At 33.6% G+C, this 19,340-nt stretch overlaps 1 protein-coding gene across 1 annotated transcript in view; it reads right to left on the reverse strand.

Moving 5' to 3' along the window:
* Window positions 1-19,340, reverse strand: part of dac (dachshund) — a 172,241-nt gene that overhangs the window by 42,801 nt on the left and 110,100 nt on the right. The window contains exons 6-8 of the mRNA XM_068776354.1: window positions 18,929-18,999; window positions 18,353-18,620; window positions 13,090-13,328 (exon numbers count right to left, since the gene is read on the reverse strand). Of these exons, the coding sequence (XP_068632455.1) occupies window positions 13,090-13,328; window positions 18,353-18,620; window positions 18,929-18,999 (578 nt within the window). The remainder of the gene's footprint in view (window positions 1-13,089; window positions 13,329-18,352; window positions 18,621-18,928; window positions 19,000-19,340) is intronic.

Here is a 19,340-nt window from a genome sequence, read left to right on the forward strand (position 1 = left end):
TGTCTGAAATGACGACAAGGATGATGAAATTATTTATATTATTTTTATAACACTTAAAAAAATGATCTGATGCGCAAGAACAAAAAAACATACTTCGCAATCAATATTAATTACCTATTGGCGGTTACGTCAAATAACAATAAAACAAAATTAATAAGATTAGCAGTACAAAAATCGGTACAAAACATCAATTCTAAGAGATCACTGACATTGAATTATTTCATTAACGAATACTTCTTTTTGCGCTTTACATTGGTATATAACACAACCGTTTAAAAAAGAGAAGATCGAAGGAGCACTCAATTATTAAATCGATCTTTATATCAGATCAATCAAATTTAAAAACGTAATAGAGTTACGGCCGGCGGAAAATTATTACATTATAAATAAAATAACAATAAAAATGAATCTTCGCTCCAGGGAATATGTAATTATGGACAATTATTATTATAACGAAACTGAACCGATGCCACGGCTGATAGATTATTGAAAGGATCGAAACCCATAAACAAAAGGATCGATTCCGGTTACGCAATTTAATGGTCCCCGATAATTAACTGATACTGTAAGCGTTTCTCAAAAAATTTGAAAGATAAGTGCACTTGATTCAATATTCAATAACAAAAAAATTAATCGATAACGTTTCTTCTTCGGCCGCTCGAGGTGATTCTCAAATTCGAGAGGGTCTTGCCAAACTCTATTTCTCTTCAATTTCATGCACTCAACAAAAGAAACATCTGTATTTAAATTTGCAATGTATACGCCCTTAGCAAACTTCGCAAAAAAAATTTGTAGCGAGATAAAATAATTTTAAGCTCCTTTATTTTAAATAAAAGAAAACAAAAATTAAAGCCACTAATCTTAATTTTTATTTTATAGTTGATATTGTTCTTACAGCTGGAATAGATTCTCTTTAAGGGAATAAGGTGCTGATTAGTAGTTGCTTACTACACTTATAAAGTTAAAATTATAGACGATTCAAAAGTGTGTGTAAAAACCTACTTGAATAAAGAAATTTAGAATTTTAAATTTATAACAAATTCTGAATTACTAGTACATTATAATGCAGACTTGGTTAGTCTGCGTTTTAATGTACTAACCGAGTAACTATAATGCAGACTAACTAAGTCTGCATTAAATTTTACAATGGTACATAGGTACTAAATATTACATTAAACCAAATCGAAGGCAAAATAAAACAGATGAATTTAATAAATTTACGACACATTGTTGTAAACCATATTAAAGGGATATAAGGTCGTAATCAGATATCAAAATAAGTATTTTAAAAATATATATGAATTTTTTTTATATTTTTTTACGCAAAAATAGCGTTAACATGCGTTATTATTTACGAAAATAATGAAAGTAATTTAATTTCAATGAGACATAAGTCATAGGGTGGCGAATTAAGACATATTTTCTCAAACCCCACCTTCGCGCAGACTAAGTTGAGCTTGCAGTTAAAATAACAATTAAAGTCTACTTTAAATTTACGAGTTCAAACAGTTTAAATAATTTGAACGAACGTTGAGGTGGTCGCAATCAAAATGAGTCTTTGAAAAGGGAAACAAAAGGCAAGCAATTCGGAGCTCCCTTCGGGGTGTCTTTAGTCCTTTTGAAAAGGAATTGTAGGAAGACTCCAGTAGGAATAAAGGTGAAATTTTAATAGTAATACCATAAGGAAATATTACTGAGGAATATTGTTAAGTGGTTCAGCGGCGAAGATAAAACGTAATTAGGATTACGAAAATGGATTCAGCTTTGATTGTATTATTTTCTTGATAAAATATTTAAGAAACAACAATAATTTTGTATTTTTATCTAAATTTTAAAATTTGGCTGGGATAAAAATTATTCACGTCAAAGTTTACTTATAAGTAGCTAACAATACCATGAAATGATAAAAGACAACAAGAGCCATTAAAACTTCAATACCATACCAGGCTACGACAGGATTATCGATTCGGAACTAAATATATTATCAAAATTCACGACGCCATTAAAAGGTAAATGTAAAATAACGGTAATGCTTGTTACGGCCCGGAAAACGAATTTTCCTCCCTATGCTTTTTAAATTTACAAACCGTCGGCAATTTTATTTTATTGTTATTAGATTTTTCCGGCTTATGTCACACTGCAGTGTCACTGTGGAGGATTATTTCCCCAGCCTCCGTGCTAATAATCATAAGAATTCCGTTCCGACGTAATGTACTTATTCTAAAGCATTTTTTGGTTATTGACAATCGAGTTTCGTTTCTATTTTGAACATACAGCTTAATTTATAATTATAATAGCTTCTTGTAAAACATAAAAAAAAACAATCTGAGTGTACTTAGACGAAAACGTGTAAGTAGGTTTCATAAAATCCTGTTTTATCTCGGACAGGTTGTTTTCTTCATATTTTGTTTGGATTGTAGCGATAAGTTGTATGCGCGTATCGCCGTACAACTCCAGATAATGAAGATGTCTTCGAAAAATGAATTAAAAAGTACAAGTGTATCGAGCGTGCACCGCCTGAATAACTCGCGGTGTTATCGGCGCACGCGCACCCAATCTTCGATCAAAACTCACCGGATAAGATTATCCGGTAGCTTGTATTATTTTAATGAGACTACACGACTCACCAAGATTCGATTCGATATGAAAAAACTCAAGTAACGAAGCAAATAAACAAATATTTTGGTGAAGACAGAGGTATCATATTGCCGCATTCGGCTTACATCAGCGCGGGAGGAATCTCCGGGGAGAGGATTTTTAAATTAGCCACCAAGCTCGATAAACCCCTGCACGTCCAAGCACCAGCTGACGGCAGATCTCCCGATACCATTATGTCCCCGGTAAGGCACCGATTAAAAACTCCACATTCACAAGACAACATCTGTTATTTAAATAAGATATAAACGCAAGAATCCGTGAATGTTTTTTTCTTTCGTCTGCCTTTTCCGCCGGTAGATGCTCCCCTCGCTGGATATATTGGTATTAAAAATGTAAGGGAGATTTATGCGAATGGCTCTAAGCTTTCATTAGTTGTTCCTTACGCGATGTTTTGCGGTCGCCGCTCCCTGACCGGTAATTTTTCATTTTTCTGCAAAGTTCCCGATGTTACGCGCGCGTTGCTAAAAATTTTACTGCATATAAAGATTATTTATATCCTTACTTACTTTCAAAGTACAAAACAGCTGCACGATATGACTTTTATTATTTTTTTTCCCTGTCCCTCTTGAGGTAATAGAAATTAGGTTTTAATAAAAAGAAATTGCTACCTCGTGCTTAATGGCGCGCTCTTTAGTTTTATACGGCAAATTATTCTGTAAGGTGTGTCAGTTTATTTGTATATACATTTTTATTAAGTGATCTTTTTGCCGACCTGGTGATTGTAGGTGGCATTTAATTACGTTAAGCATGAATACAAAGCATTGAGAGATGGCAAATGTTTCATTATCGTCATTATTATCGTTTCAATCGTCGGGCGCCCGCTGCTGAACATAGGCTTTCTTTCAATGATTTCCAAAAGGACCGGTTGGACGTTGTCTGTTCACGGCAAATATTTATGAGGTGGTATTCGTTGAATGAATGGTGGATACAACTTCTATTAAATTAGTTATCTTTAAAGGAATCTTAATTAAAAAAATATTCAAATGTATTAAAGATAAATGTATTTTTTACTTATAGTAAGTGCTTTTATTTGCCTTACAATGTTCTTAGTCCTGAGACACCGTAATAGCGTAAAATTCACCCCAGTAATTACCAAATTTAACCCACGCGAAATGTAGTGATGGAATGTATGTATAGTAAATAAGTTCCATTTTTCGTTGTATATATTTAATATCTTATTAAAATATTTTATGACGACTCACTAACAAAGTGTTTCTAAGAAATCTATCAATTATTTTTACCGTTCATAAAAAGTGTCTCATAGGAACAGCATCTTAAACTTACGTTCGTTCCTAGTGTTATGTCTGTTTTTATGACCATGAATATAAAAGAACAGTTATTACACACTTTCAAAACATAAACACATGCAACCGCATTATTGCGGCTTGTAATTCTGTATGTAAATTACAACTAGAGCAAGGGTTCCTATTTCACCCCATAGAGACACACCCCCCAGATCCAAATGGTCTTCACAACTAACCAAATTTCGAGCGTTCGTAGTCCTTCATAAATTTGCCGGCATATAACAGCTTCTAAACCTTAGTTTATGTCAGTTTTAAATATTAAGAACAGTCAGAAGTTTCATAGCCACATTATCTCAGCAAACAACGGAATATGAATACCTCGGTGCCTCGGTTGTGTACAATCTAAATAGTGATGTAGATAATACACGAGAAATAATGATCGAACATGAAAATTTTCCGTTGAAAATCCGTTTACACAATGATTATGTAACTTATTTTGCTGGTGAAAAATAGTACTGTCGCAATTAAGTATATTTCAACGCATCTTTTTAATTGACGAGAAATATAATACGCTGTGATCATAATAATCGATTTTTTGTATTCTAGTCAAACTTTTAAGTGATGAATAATTTTCATAAAGTATTTTAAACATATAAAATGTGTTTGAAATAAGTGGTAACGCTTTAAAGGGGAGAATATCACCTTACTTCCTGTTAATTAATGTACCGTACACCCTATTCAAAGTTCAATAATTTCAGATATTAAAGATAACATAGTGATAACACAGTAAGAAAATGTCTATTTAGAATATGGATTACTACATTATTTTTTACTTTCTGTCCCTGCATTCTTTGTACTGCCAGAAGTTATTCGCGTGTTGCCTTCCAAAAGAAAAAAAAATGTATGTAAAAAATTTCGGAATGACAACTTTATATAGGGTAATAGGAAAAGATGTGAAAGATTTAACGCCTTTAGCTGACAAATATACCCCTACAAAGCCTTTACGCCTATTTTTAATTATTATTCTTATAATTAGAAAAATTATTGACGAAAAAATTGTTTTATTAGGATCTTTATGGCGTCTCGTACAATTTAATTACGTGAGTTTTTCGGCCATTGTATATAAAAGTCTAAAATTGTAAATAAATAATATACGAAACAACATTTTTTTAACCGATGACGTATTTAATAAAGACATCCCGCGCATTATGAGTAATTCGGCGTGTGTCACATTAAATTATTCCGACTAAGTAATTCCGAGCGGTTAATTATTGTGCACAACCTGGGAGGAGAGTTGAGAATGTAATTATTATTAAACTTTACGATTGTCTCACTTTACCCCTTTGTAACGTATTTCAGCGAATACATGCCACAACCGACACTTGCGAACAGTGGAAATTAAATTCTATTGTAATAGCGGAAAGACTGATATTAGGAAAAACTAAGAGAAATGTATTATGGGTTTACTTTGATACATCACATCCTAAGATCCTTAGGGGGTTTCTTAGCTTGTTGCGGATTCATATTTGAGCTACCGTCTGAAATTTATAGACGTAGGTAGAATTTCCTTGAGCATTAAATTGTAGGTGAGGCGAGGTATTATTGAAATAAAACGCAACGTTTGACAAATGTAAGTCGTTTCTATTAAAAAGTTATTATGTTATTCAAAACTACTTTTTATTTTTTGTTACAATGAATAAATGACAAATTTTTGTATCCTTTTGTATGTCGCTCATAAATTTTAGTTTTTGTTATAAAAATATTTTGTATTTGAGCATTCTATAATCGAGCATTGGTAGCCCAGCGGTATAGGACTGAGACTTTCAATTGTAGGTAGGAGGTTCGAGTGGAGGTTTACAGGGCAGTCTTATGTATAATTTACACTTTGTATATTAATTATATAGGATTGGCCCTGCACAGAAAGAAGTTTCCAGAGGATGGGCAGCAGCGGCCCCAGCGTACCATAATACCACACAGTATCAGCCCAACTAAGGCCTGATTAGTGGCGGAATAGATCCAGTTGGAAGCGGCCTACCTTGAGCGCCATCTGTTCTCTTTTTTCATAAATTGTAGTAAAGCATTTGGACTGTGTCTCGTCTGATGTTAAGTGATGACGAGATCTACGATGATACATGCTTGCTTAGAATAGCTTATTCACTCTTGACTTGACTTGACTCAAAGCTATGCATCTAATTTATAAACTTGCCAAGAAAAAAGTCATAAATTCTGCGACAATCACCACTGCGTGATTGTCGCTAGTCGCTAGGCTGCAGGCTAAAAAAGACAAACGATTCATAATCACGTAGACAACTTAAATCATCCAAAGTGTCAAATAATATAAATAAATGTATAAAAATATTATAATGATTGTGTAGAACATGTTTATTTGCACAAATATAGAATCGAGACCAATAAGGCTCAAAATTTAAAGAATATTTTGTGCAGAAATAACTTTATAACAGTATGGACGTTGAATTAACGCAGTGGCAAGTTTTTATTTTCATGTTATATTTACTTCATAATTAATAGTTACATGGTTGATTTGCCGTATTGCTATCTAGTTTATCAGTCCGCCATTTAGTTTCCGTATAGAGCCACACTGTCTTACCGTATTAGGGTCCGTCGTGAGCGTAAGTCACAATGAGCGTTCGATTTTCAAACTGCAGTTCGCTAGATGGCGTGCGTGTGGTCTAGTCGCGTGCGCGGTGTAACCGGAGCGAGGCGCAAGTAACACAATACGGCCGATGTCTCGCATATCGGTACATTGCAGCAATGGCATTTTAATATCCCGCCGTTAATGTCACTTATTGTTTACTTACTTCCACGGCCAAGTGGTACGTAAACCACATTTTATGTGTAGCTAGATTAAACCGAGTGAAGTCGCGTGTACAAACCGTACATATCTCTTATACATATCTCTCTTTAATATACGCGATATATACTTAAACAAACGAAGTTAAAATTTTCTCTTTTTTAAAATAAAATAAGTCTTTTACACAGAAAGTTTTCTTTTTTCAATTGAGAAAATCCATAGATGCATTGTAGAGTTTATAATTTTAATGGAAGGAAATATTAAAACAAAGTTGAGGTAAACAAACATCGATTAAAATTATCGATTTTTGCAGCACTTTTAGGTTCTACAATGGCGCGAAAGCTGGCGCGGCGAGGCAACAATGCATCGTTGCTTGTATCAGCGTCTGCGCATCGCGCGGGGGCTCGTTAGCCGCTAGGGGCGGTTGTTAGCGCGCCGCTGGAAGCTAGCTAACAGAGTTATGTACCTCAAGACCCGTGATGGACTCTTAGCTGTAGTATGTACGCTATGCAGCCTCGGTGGGATCTGATAAATTGAATCTATTTGAAAACAAACGACGAGGAAAGGAATAAAATGGGTAAAAAGTAAAAAGTATGCGAATACGCACATATTTTTACAATAAATAAACATTAATTAAAAAATAAATTGATTCATTAACCGGTTTCAGTTCGGAAGTTGTTTTAGGGTGAAGCCACAAAATAATTAAAACGCGTTTACATTCAGCCAGATATGAGCCGTTGCCGTTCATTGTGTAAAAGCTTTCATATCAATTGAATCCATTAGCTGAGTACACAAGTCCTGTCTGTCTATTTGCTCATCAGTTTTTATCATTGGCCAGTTCGTGTTTGTTCGATCGGTCACTTCCACGTTATTGATGGCTTGATGCGATACAACGCAACGGACAATCGCTATTTGTGATTATTATATTTGCACCAACTTACAGCTTTATTACCTTTCCAATAAGAGCTTTGTGGTTTTGTCGAGAGGAAGCAACGCGTGCGAGCGTATTAAATTCTGCAAATGTTTGTTTGTGTAATTCCGTTAATGTTCCATCAGATTGATAATAAAACAGAGAATGGAATTGCCTCTCGTGTTGTAGATAGCTCATGACACACGACAAAATACACAAATGCATAAGACCCATTCAATAAATTTAATTTGTGTACACTAAAATCAACTCGAACATTTATGACATAATTTTATAACATCGAACTATTTTCACGCATTGAACTGACAGGAAAGCCTCCTGAGTGGAATCAACTTGTTTTTTTTTTAAAGATAAATGTTATGTTTATATATATGTATATATATCTTGATGAATACATTTTGATAACGATGGATAATTTAATGCATTTCATTCATTCACATTCGTCGTGTAAGTCACAAGAATGCGAGGCATGGGCCTCTCTCAAATATATCTATTTAAGCACAAGACGCTGCTGACGATCTCGGTAATCGAACCCGCGACCATCGATCGCTAGTCTCAATCCTTACCGCTACACTATCACTGCTAGATTTTTACAATTTTCTTCACTTATCTACATTATTTATATATTCAACCTGTATTAGTTTATGTATTATTTAATAGGTAGTTTGATTATTGAATATTTGCGTAGAATACCGTTAAACAACAAGCGAACTTTACTCTTGAAGGCACCTACGATTTAGTTGGATCGTAATATGTACCCAAACATTCCACTATTTTGTTAATTAAAAAAAAATGTATTTTTCAGCTTTAAAGCCGCAATGTAAACAGCAATAAGCTGATTCGTGAAACATAGATAGACGCTGCTTAACAATATACGAGTACATTACTAAGGCGGGTCTTTAGAAGAGTGTATGGAGCGCCATAAAATATTCTTGTCGTATCTACTTGCGCATGTGCCATTTGTCCACTGACCGGCACTTAGCTTAACAAAAACTGATAGTTGTAAAACAAAAGAGCGTAACAAAACATCGAGCAACAAGACCTGACCATTGCGCTCGTGAATAAACTAAGCGGTAAGAATTAACAGGGATAAAGGTTTAAAAGAGTAGCCGAAGCAGATTTATGTCGCCGTGATTGCAATCGGACCCATTCCGCCGGTTGTTGAGGTTTTATTTTCGTTCAAAAACGCGTGAACGGCTAAAGATACATTTCTGCGCCGAGTATGTTACGCGGCTATCTTCATACTGGTATTCGTTTTCAATTGTTTTAAATATCATTTTTGGTAAAAACCATAATTATCGTTGTATTAATAAGGAGTGTAATCTTTTGTTTTATAATAAAATTAAGAGTTTTCATAAATTTGTTGTTGTTTTTATTTAATAACAGAATACTTTAGGATACTCTACTTTTTATTTTTTTTTGCCTTTTTGAGAACTAATCTTCATTATTTTAGCTGCAAGATGTAAACAGCTGGCCTTCCGCAGAGATTTCCAAAAGGGCCGTTCGAAAGCGCGCATCCAGCAACTTCACAACATTTTTATAAGGTCATCTGTCCACCTTGTGGATGGAGGTCCTACGCTGACCTTGTTGGTCTGCCATTTTTACTACAGAACTTTAAGGTCCCAGTGGACATAATTTTAGAAGTATTTAAACGTATTTAAGATATGGTGATAGATTGTTTATGACTATTAAAAATAACTTAAAATGTGAAAGTGAAAAGAAGTAATGTGTGCTAAATTTACAAACATAATTATTTTGATTTTGAAGTATTTTTTGCTAAAATAAATTTATCTAGCCTATTTCCTTTTACATTGTAAAGTTCCGTAAACATTACGCACTGCTCTGCTCAAAGTGTCACTTACCGCCACTATGCTCATTCACATTCACCTCCAGTCGCATTTTTATCAAAGCGGGATCCTTTCACACAACCCTTCCCGCGGTTATCTGATAACGCGGTGAAAGCCGACACATTTGTCTGTATGTCACCCGCTCTGCACTAGTGTAAAAATTGTCAGCGAATGCGTTCAGATAGCAATCTGCCATTTGTGAAGTGCGAGGGCGTTGCAACCTGTCACATACGCGAGCCTTGTGCAAGCAAATAGCTGGAAAGTTTATGATTTACTGGTTTACTTTGCTAGGTTTTTAAAGTGTATAGTTTGTACAATATAAACAATACAACCAAAACCAGCACCAGAAATTTTGATAAAACTTTTCAATTTCGATTTGAGTTTAATAAAACTGGTTGTTTGGGTATAGTGTTATATATCGGCTGATAGTTTAAGGTGACTATGAAACATAAACAATTAAAGAATGATGTATAGTATGAATATACAGAGTGATTGGTTTTAGGCGTAGAAACTTTGTGCCAGTGAAGGTATAGCTCATTAATCCGCATAATTACCGCGAATAAAGTGATCTGTCAGAAAAATCTTTTTCTGACAGATTCTTATATATCATAATTCTTCTATTTAAAAGAGAGTGCTAATAACTTCTAGAAATATAAAATCTGCAGGAACAGCTAATGAATAATAAATAATTTTGATATGTTATAATCCAAATTTTGAAAACTCTTTTTCATATTTACGTCATTTGTACGGCGTGTATCATAATTTAATCGACATCAAATGGACTGTACAAGCAGTAAGTACAAATTCGTTTTTGTTTTAATGAATTTGCTAATTTTGATGTGATATTGGTATTCTTTAGGTATTGTAAGCATAGCGTCGAATATAAAACATAAACAGTATAACAAAAATGTTTCTAATATATGCTATGTGCTCCAACAAAATGTATCTGATCCAGTGAATTAAAATGTGAGGCCGTGTCAGTAAGAGCTATCAATTGCAGTCGGGCGAATCAGACCCTGATTGCAGTAATTTCTATGAAAAAAGATCAACAGTAAAGTTCGCCATATGCATCGATTGGAAAATGTTTCATCAACAATAATTTTATTATCGTAATAACAAAATTACGGGTTAAAAACATACGCAGGCAATTTTCAGTCTTAAAATCGATGTGTTAGAGAGCCATTCCATTAGCGTTTACTTTCGTATCAAGGGGGAGAAATGGATCCTTTTGTTGGCCTATAGCATTATTATTTCTCATTTTGTTTTGTTTATTAATACAATTGGCCCGAGGCGCAATATTGATATTCAAGTTTGATGATGACTCGTGCCGCGAGTTTTCTCCCCGACCTCCGATGTATTTTTATGGGTTTTATAACAATTGGGTTTTGTTACTTTTTTAGCAAGTTGGTTTGCCTTACATTAAAATATATTCCATTATTTTTAGATCCATTTTTTAGAATAACATTATCATTGTATTCGAAATCATGTTTTAAATACTCTGTGATGCTATATAACGTATAATAATAAAGAAAATTGTTAAACAGATGAGATATGCTTATGATAATAGCATTCAAAAGTATATATAAAAAACTAGTTAAAACTGCCGAAATCAATATCCTTATACGTAATTTAAAATGTTACTTTTAGTTTTGGTACGTTATAGTAATAATATTCCTTCAAAATTCTATTCAACAATTATTCACCTATTAACAACGTCGTCGTCGATTCAACCCATTGACGCCTACTGCTAGGCATGGGCCTCCCTCAGAGATGTCTATGGAAGGACATACCATAATCGTCACGCTTAGCAGGCGGGTTGGTGAGCGCAGTATTTTATGGTATGCAGAGGGCGCTGCTGCTAATCCTCTGGAAACTTGTTGCATTGTTTATGGCTAGTGGCAATACAGTGAATATATTGCACAAACTGTGAATTATATATAAGACTGTATAGGAAATCTAAAAACGAACCCGCAACCTACGAATGCAAGTGTTAGTCTGCCGCCGGGCTACCACTGCTCATTATTACTACCATTGCTATTTAACATGTCAATTATTAACAGCATTATATTGTTATATAATATACTATATATATAATATAATTTATTGTTAAGTACAAAATTCCAATACATTAAGTCATCATCATGATCATCATTTAAGGCACACCGCCCCAGTGCCTTAACCTTAAGTCATACTATTATTTTGATATTTAAAGTATCAACAATTGTTCTTTGATTTTTACAGGGCTGTTTTATTCGATCTGTTATTCCAGGTTGGTTTGCAGGATTGTTGCAAATAATTATTTTTTTTCCAATATCTACAAGCAATTCATCCGCAGAGTGTGGGATTTCATATCGCACTGAATGTCTCTCGCTGTGAAAACAGAATGACGTGAATAAATATCTTGCAGAAATATCAATTAAACAATTATCCTGTCGGAGTACAATCGTGTGTAATGATAGTGGGCCGGGCTATAACTCAAGCGCATCTGTTCTACGGCTATTTGCTGACGGCACGACATGCGCTCGCGCTGCGCTTGCGTGGAAAACGTATTTGCGTAAATCTCTTGCGATTTATTTAATTTCAGTTTCAAAAAAAGAAATCTCTTCTAAAAAAGAGTTGGCTAGTGACGAACCTATAATTTTCACTCAGGTTTTTCTTTAAATTTCATTCAATCAAGTAGGCTCTACACAAAAGAAAGTGAAAATAAGTTAAATCTCACAATTTTGTGTACGCTCATCTACAGATAAAACCCTCTCTATAAATAATTATTAAAAAAAATCGTTGTTTGCCATTTACAAAAAGAAACTTTTTCACACTTTAAATGAAATAGCAGCTAAAAATAGCAACAATAAATAAAGAAACGTCATTGTTACTTTAAATTTTAAACTTTTTCATGTAGATAAAATGTTATTTTTAGTTTAGTTGTTTTGTAATTTTGTTTTCTTTATGTATGGGCGTTGACTTAATATGGAGTTATTATTATATAATAATCTTTATTAGTTATACTTTCTGATTAATATTGTTACAATTAATGAGCAAAGTCGGACGATGTTGAACCATATTTTATACGAGTAGCCAAACTGATTCACAGAAGCTTGCATGTACTTAAAGTTCACGACTACTTATTTTATGTACTGGCATAACATATTTGTATATTTGTTGGCAACATTGTCGTAAACATTGTTATAAAAACGAAATTTGATATATAACAAAGGAATAAATAATTTTAGGGTAAAAAACTGACCCAGTCCTCTTATTATTTCATCATCATCAACATTTCATCCACAGAACTTCATAGGACATAGGCCTCACACAAAGATTTCTAATAGAACCAGTTGGAAGTGGCCTTGTTCTTCTTCTTCGACTTCATATAGAAAAAGGTTTTCTCCTACATATTAACTCATCACGATAACTCTATAATCATAAGTTTTAGGGACATGAGATTTGGAATGAATACTTCTTTGGCCGAGTAGAGATTAGTGAAGACCAAAACTAATATATTTTATAGAATCTATTCAAAACGGTGGTTGAGAAGATATTCATTAAATTTGCGAATCGGACGGGGGGCAGTTAGTTTAATATATATTATAATGTAATTACCTTTTTCGTAGCTGATCTGCCTTTCCTGTTGGCGTGCATTGTCTGCAGCGACCTTCAGCAGACCTTGTATATTGCGAAGAAGGGTCTCGGTCGAGGATACCAGCGTGTCGGCGGAGGGGTCCACAGGCACCGACGGTGGGGTAGAAGTCGCCGCCGCGTAACTGACCGGCGCCGGAGAGGACGACACCGGCTCGTGTTCGCCGTCGCTAAGATCTGCTCCTGACGAGAGACCGATAGTTAAGTTGATAATAAATAGAGTGGTTGTTTATAAATGTAAATGCTTTAAAATGGCGAATGACTAGGTCATTAGGTATCAATTCGTGTATTGTATATCCTTAAAATCAATGGTTTAAGAAATAATAAATTACGTAATGATGAAAAAGAAAGAGCGTTCAAAATTAGGATTATAACATATTATTAGGTAAGTTTCTTTCGCCTGTTCTTGTCAGATCTGAGGCGTCATTTGACAAGAATCTGACGTCAATAAAAGATGTAATCTGTTCTATAATGAATAAATAATTTTGGAATATGAATGCCTCCAGATAAATCACGTATGTCCATGATAAAAATGTCAACCCCTAAGCGATAGAACTAAACCTTAAACAGTGAAGTTTATTAATTATTACGAAGTAAATGTTAAGATAAGTGAATGTAAGCGAAACAGAGTGATACATCAGTTGGAGCAGGGCCGCGTGATACTTAGTATCGCGTGCGCGTATCATTGCAACTGCAATTATTACATCGATATCGCGTGGCAATCATGAAGCTTTTATGACTACGTAAACCTTAATACATTTACAAACGTATGTTAAGATAAATTTTAAAATGAAATGCTTACACTTTCCAATGTCGATATGTTATAATATTAGCGAATATTTTTTTAAAATCATTTTATTCGTATTTAAATATTTCGTTAATTAAAAACGTACAGTTGGTAAATAACAAAAATATTATTTTCTCCTATAGCTGGATAACAGTATTTTAAATTGATAGACTATTAGTAGCTGTATTTTAGTTTATTGAAAATAATTTGTAACGAAATTTTTCGTTTTATAAAAATCACTAAAATACATCTATCATTTCCGATATCTATCTGTTATGTTATGTTATGGTTGTAAAGAGAACGATGATATTAGTAGTCTACGATTCGCCTACAATTGTACAGGAATTTAAAGAGGTGTTTACATGCGATTAGAAATACAACATACTAGCCATCGGTGTCCGATAAGAACATCATGTAACAGATTAAACAAATGCATAAAAGAATAGTCTAAACGACAGGATATTTAGAAATCAGTTAAATAATATGTCATCTATTAGCATAAACAGGAAAACTCAACAGACGAGCAAGAGATCACGACCGCCTTGTGCAAACGACAGATGCGTGTAAACGAATCCTTAGCTTGTTTTTTATTCACCAAGAGGAAGAGCTGTGCATTTTCTGGTGTTAACTAACGGTGAATAACAGTTTCTTTTTTACAATTACGAAAAATTTTATTGGCATTACCAACTTTGATTTAAGATTTGTATACTTTTTTATACTTTGTTGTTATTAATTGAATTACCGGATGTTTAAATTTAATATTTAATGTTTCTTAGTCATTAAGAGAAAGTATTTCAATTGCCGTCTCTCACGGTCCAAAGTGATCTATCGATACATTTAATTTAACTGACAAGATAGTGAACGCTCATCACATAATGAAGACAACATCGTTTCGTCATTGTCGATGCGCACGATAGCACTTTCGAGTTGTCACAACACCATCTTCCTAATAAGGCCAATTAATACAAATATATGAAACCGACAATCAATATTAAACTTTATTTCAATAAGTTACATATCAATTTTACTCAACACACTATTTTATTATACCTTTTTAATGTTCGATTACATGGAGTCAGCAGTGAGTGACGATTAAAAGAAAGAGGTAACTCCGAATGGACAAAGATCAAAGTTGAATGATGAGACGCCGAGAAAAAACCATTCTATAATCGAATTTAAGTAATCGTGACGGCCGTTCACGTGTTGAAGGATATAATTATAAACACATGAGAACATTTTAACTAACAGAATACAAATTAATATAAAAGGTTGGAGAGGTTATTATGATAGTTTATTGTGACGTACATAAATATAGGTCGATAGACTTCGGATATTTAAATATATTTTGGGAAGAAGACACATATACACATATATATTTAGCCATAGAACGTCTGCTGTAGGGCATAGGCCTACCCTATACATTTACAATAGGACTGGAAATGGTTTGTACGACTTCCTATGACCTTATACAAGATCGTCTTTCCACCTGGGGGGTGGATATCCTACGCTGCGCTTACTGGTGACTAGGCATCTATCTAGAGCGAATCTTAAGGCCGTTGGGGCCATTTATTCTGAGACATATAGTTTTACATTTTGCTGTCACTTCTATCTGTCAATTTGCAGGGCTATGTCGGTAACTTTTGTTACTCTACGGATCTCATTCGATCAAACGTCTTAAAATTTCTTTAAAAAAAAGTGTTTTTGATTGATTATTTAAATATATTATAGTTTTTAATGCATAGTTAAATAATATCCTCGTGAATCATTTTACGTGCACATTGCCCGTGTTCTATCAATAAATTCGCGTTCTCACGCTCCCCGCGCATTTTGTGTGCAACTTGCAATAAATACAACACACACACAATCCTTATTGTTTCGCTTAATTTAACCATTGTACGCTTCCAATATTTACATTTGTGGATCATTGTTTTGATTTACGCCGCTCCGCGTCATCGATTGTACCGTCGCTACCACCGATTTGCATAATAGGCACCTCTTGTAGGTCATTACACTCTATTCATCACTTTAAGCTTGCGAATACAGAGCTTTGTAAAAATGTAATTATGTCGTTTCTCTGAATCGATATCAAGATACCGCAATGGTGCAATAAGAACTAGTATTTTATTTTATCGTTTCTGTTAAATTACAAACTGACTTCATTTATTTATTTTCGATCAAATTTACATCCAAAAATTCTTTTTCAACTAAGGATGGATTACATCTGTTGTTAATATCAAGATAAATCTACCTCATGTTCGGAAGATAAAGGCATCATACCCGAGAAAAACAGGTAAAAGAAACTGAGCGGAACCAGGTTTTTTAAAAGAATATAAAATTACGTTATTTAATTAATATTGGAACAGTCTGTGGACAAACACATCGTTTTCAAGGTGCTATTATTTACATACGACTGATTTCTTTATGAGAATGTTATAAAACTTATGTAAAGGCGTCTACAATTCCACAGATAAAATTTAGTAACTCGATGAAGTCTTATGTATACATGATTTGTCTATGCCACAGTTTTTGAGAGAATCGGTAATGTTTTTCTGGACTTTCAAGATATTTTTATACACGTATTGAGAAACAACGGTCGATGTCTTAATTTCTTTTAATTTTTCTATAAAATATACTTTACGACTCATACGAATAAAATAAAAAATTAAAGCAGTAAGTAGCTATTTTTTACAGAACAAAAATCATATTTATTGCAGCGGCATTACGTCATCGTAGTGTACCATCGTAGTGTATGAGACATAACACTTTGAAAGTAGCTAAAATAAACTACGCAAGTTGATTTTTGACAAAATGGCAAACCGACTTAATGGTAATAATTGCTTGTAATAATTTTTTGTTTTGTATTCACTAAGACTCGGAAGTTTAATTTCTTTTATTTGTAAAGTTTTGCACATTTAGCTCATTACGTCTATAATCATTGCGCCGATAATTTACACGCGGTAGGCTCATAACGCGTTTTCACTTGATTGATGATCTTTCTGGCGATAGCAACTACTAAATTGATTACAATATTTTAGCAAGACGATGGATTCAATCAACAAAAAGCTATAGATAAAACAAATGTTAATATGTCGCCAGAGAAATTGTCATCTCATCCATCATCACTCTAATAGTGCGAGATCGGTGGCAATAGTGAAATCTTTCAAGACTGCTACATTAAAATGAGATTCATTATGATAATGATCATACAATGTAGTTAAAAATCAAAGTACCAATACATCTTTCATAAAATTATATGTTTACTAACTTTTATTAAAACAAATGATTTTAACCAATTCTGCAATGTTCTAAAAATATATAGTTTAATGACATTTAAAGACAATTAAAGATAAGATATTTATGATAAGGAAAAGGATTTAAGATGGTTTTCATATATAGATATATATTCCGCAAAAATTCTAGAAGATCTAATTTATAAAATGCTCTTCGTCTAAGGTGCAAAATTGAATTGGGCCGTTTTAAGCGCTATTCATACATCATTGAGGGCAATTGCGGCCAATACTCGTAATCAGATTTTATTATATCGGCCCATTACAAGCAAACGTGCGGTGTCTAGGGATCAAGTCGCGCTGCAGTATGGGAAAGAACACGATCGGTATATTAATGTCGGCAAGAAAATTGTTACTACTTTTAGTTGCATCGTCGTCTCTAATCATTGTTCAAAGTATATTTTGAATTTAATTCACCGGAGCAATCTTTAAAATAAATTATATCCTAGTTCGATGTAATAAGCGATGCTAGCCGATGAACTTTTTAAAACAGTATTCAAATATAATTGACGGGTCAAATTTTTATTTTACTTTTTTAGTTTAATTTAATAATTCTTTAACATGTGTATAAGAGATTTCCACCTAAATATTGACTCATCACAATACCTCTGGATGTACAAGGCATTGCGATGAGACAATACTTAGGTTCCTGCGCCGAGTACTGTTATGAACCAATTATTTGAACTTTTACTATCCTTTACTTTCAAAAAGTATATATTTTCATAATTTTATATTTTATATTCAATAGTTTTTTTTCTGCTTGCTAACAATTTCTAATTAAAATCCATTTTATGAAGCACAGAAAACAGCCACAAAAGGCAGTACAGGCCGCGTGAAACAGGCGGGGGTTTGCTGGTAATGCTATATGTTGCATAGTTTAGTAACATTACTAATGTTACAAAAAAATTTCATAGCCAATTTTTGATTCCTATTATATCGATTAGAATTAGTTTTTGTACGAATTGCCTTAAGTATAAAATCTAAAACGTTATGACAAATTCTTAATAGTATGTTGTTTTAAGAAAGATAAATTTTCTATTATCTCTACCCAGAAGATGATCTTATCCATTTGATTATAATCAAGCGTGAAAGAGGTCTAGTCAAAGGTAAAGTTTGAATAGACACGTTCCTTAATGATTTAATTCGCTTACCATCATCTTCATCTTTCACGTTGTGGTCGTCTTGATCAGACATGGCAGCATCGCTCTCATCGGTGTGTGAACGTGGTGATGCCGCGGCTGTGGCAGTGGAGGGCATTCGGGGCGGTTGAGGAGTGCGCCGGGAGGCGGCTGAGCTCCTCCCGCTTGCAGATCCATCTCCTCTTTCACCTCGATCACGATCAACCCTCTCTTGCCGGTCGCGATCACCACCAGACCCAGATTTGGACAAATTCAAAACAGGACTGTGTCCCGGAGACGAGCCTGTAAGAGAAATGTTAAATAAATAGAACTAATAATACAATAAATTATTATATACACAAAATTGTATTTGTATATATCCATAAAACATTTATAACTTGCTTTAAATACATTATATTCTTAGTTCTAATTTATTTATTATTTTTTAATTTTTACATTTACTATGTAGAATAATAATGAAGATGCTCGTGTGTTTAAGAAAAGGGTTTCCTTCTCTTAAACACACGGTCAATACACTAAACACACGGACAAAAAATAAAATTATCACGATAAAATGTAGTACGTGAAAAATGTATTTTTTTTTTAATTACCATTGTGTGAACCCTCGCGCGCTTTGTCCATGGCTATGACGCGTTCTATGTCACCTCTTTCATCGCGCAACCTGCAAAGAAAAAAATAATATATAAACAAATAAAAATAAAAAGGACTCTAACGATCAATGATTAATTTTTTTGATAATTTTAAGTAATCGAATAAAATGTAAATTAGGTGATTACTTTTACAAACACTGCTCATTTAATAAATCTGATTTTAACGTAGTTTGTTTTTATAATGTAGACCTATCTCACAATAATAACACGGACGTCCAGCCCAGTCCGATCCGCAGACATAATTATTACAAAGCTTCTGAACTAATCGGTAGCACGACAGTCGCCATAAAACCCTTTAAATTAATTTAATAAATTATCTATTTAAAACTAAAATAATATGAATGGTCTAAAA

Source organism: Battus philenor, unplaced genomic scaffold, assembly GCF_028537555.1.
Source record: "Battus philenor isolate CCGP_79_NKW_IND1 unplaced genomic scaffold, ilBatPhil1.0.hap1 SCAF_12, whole genome shotgun sequence".
Classification (NCBI taxonomy): Eukaryota; Metazoa; Arthropoda; class Insecta; order Lepidoptera; family Papilionidae; genus Battus; species Battus philenor.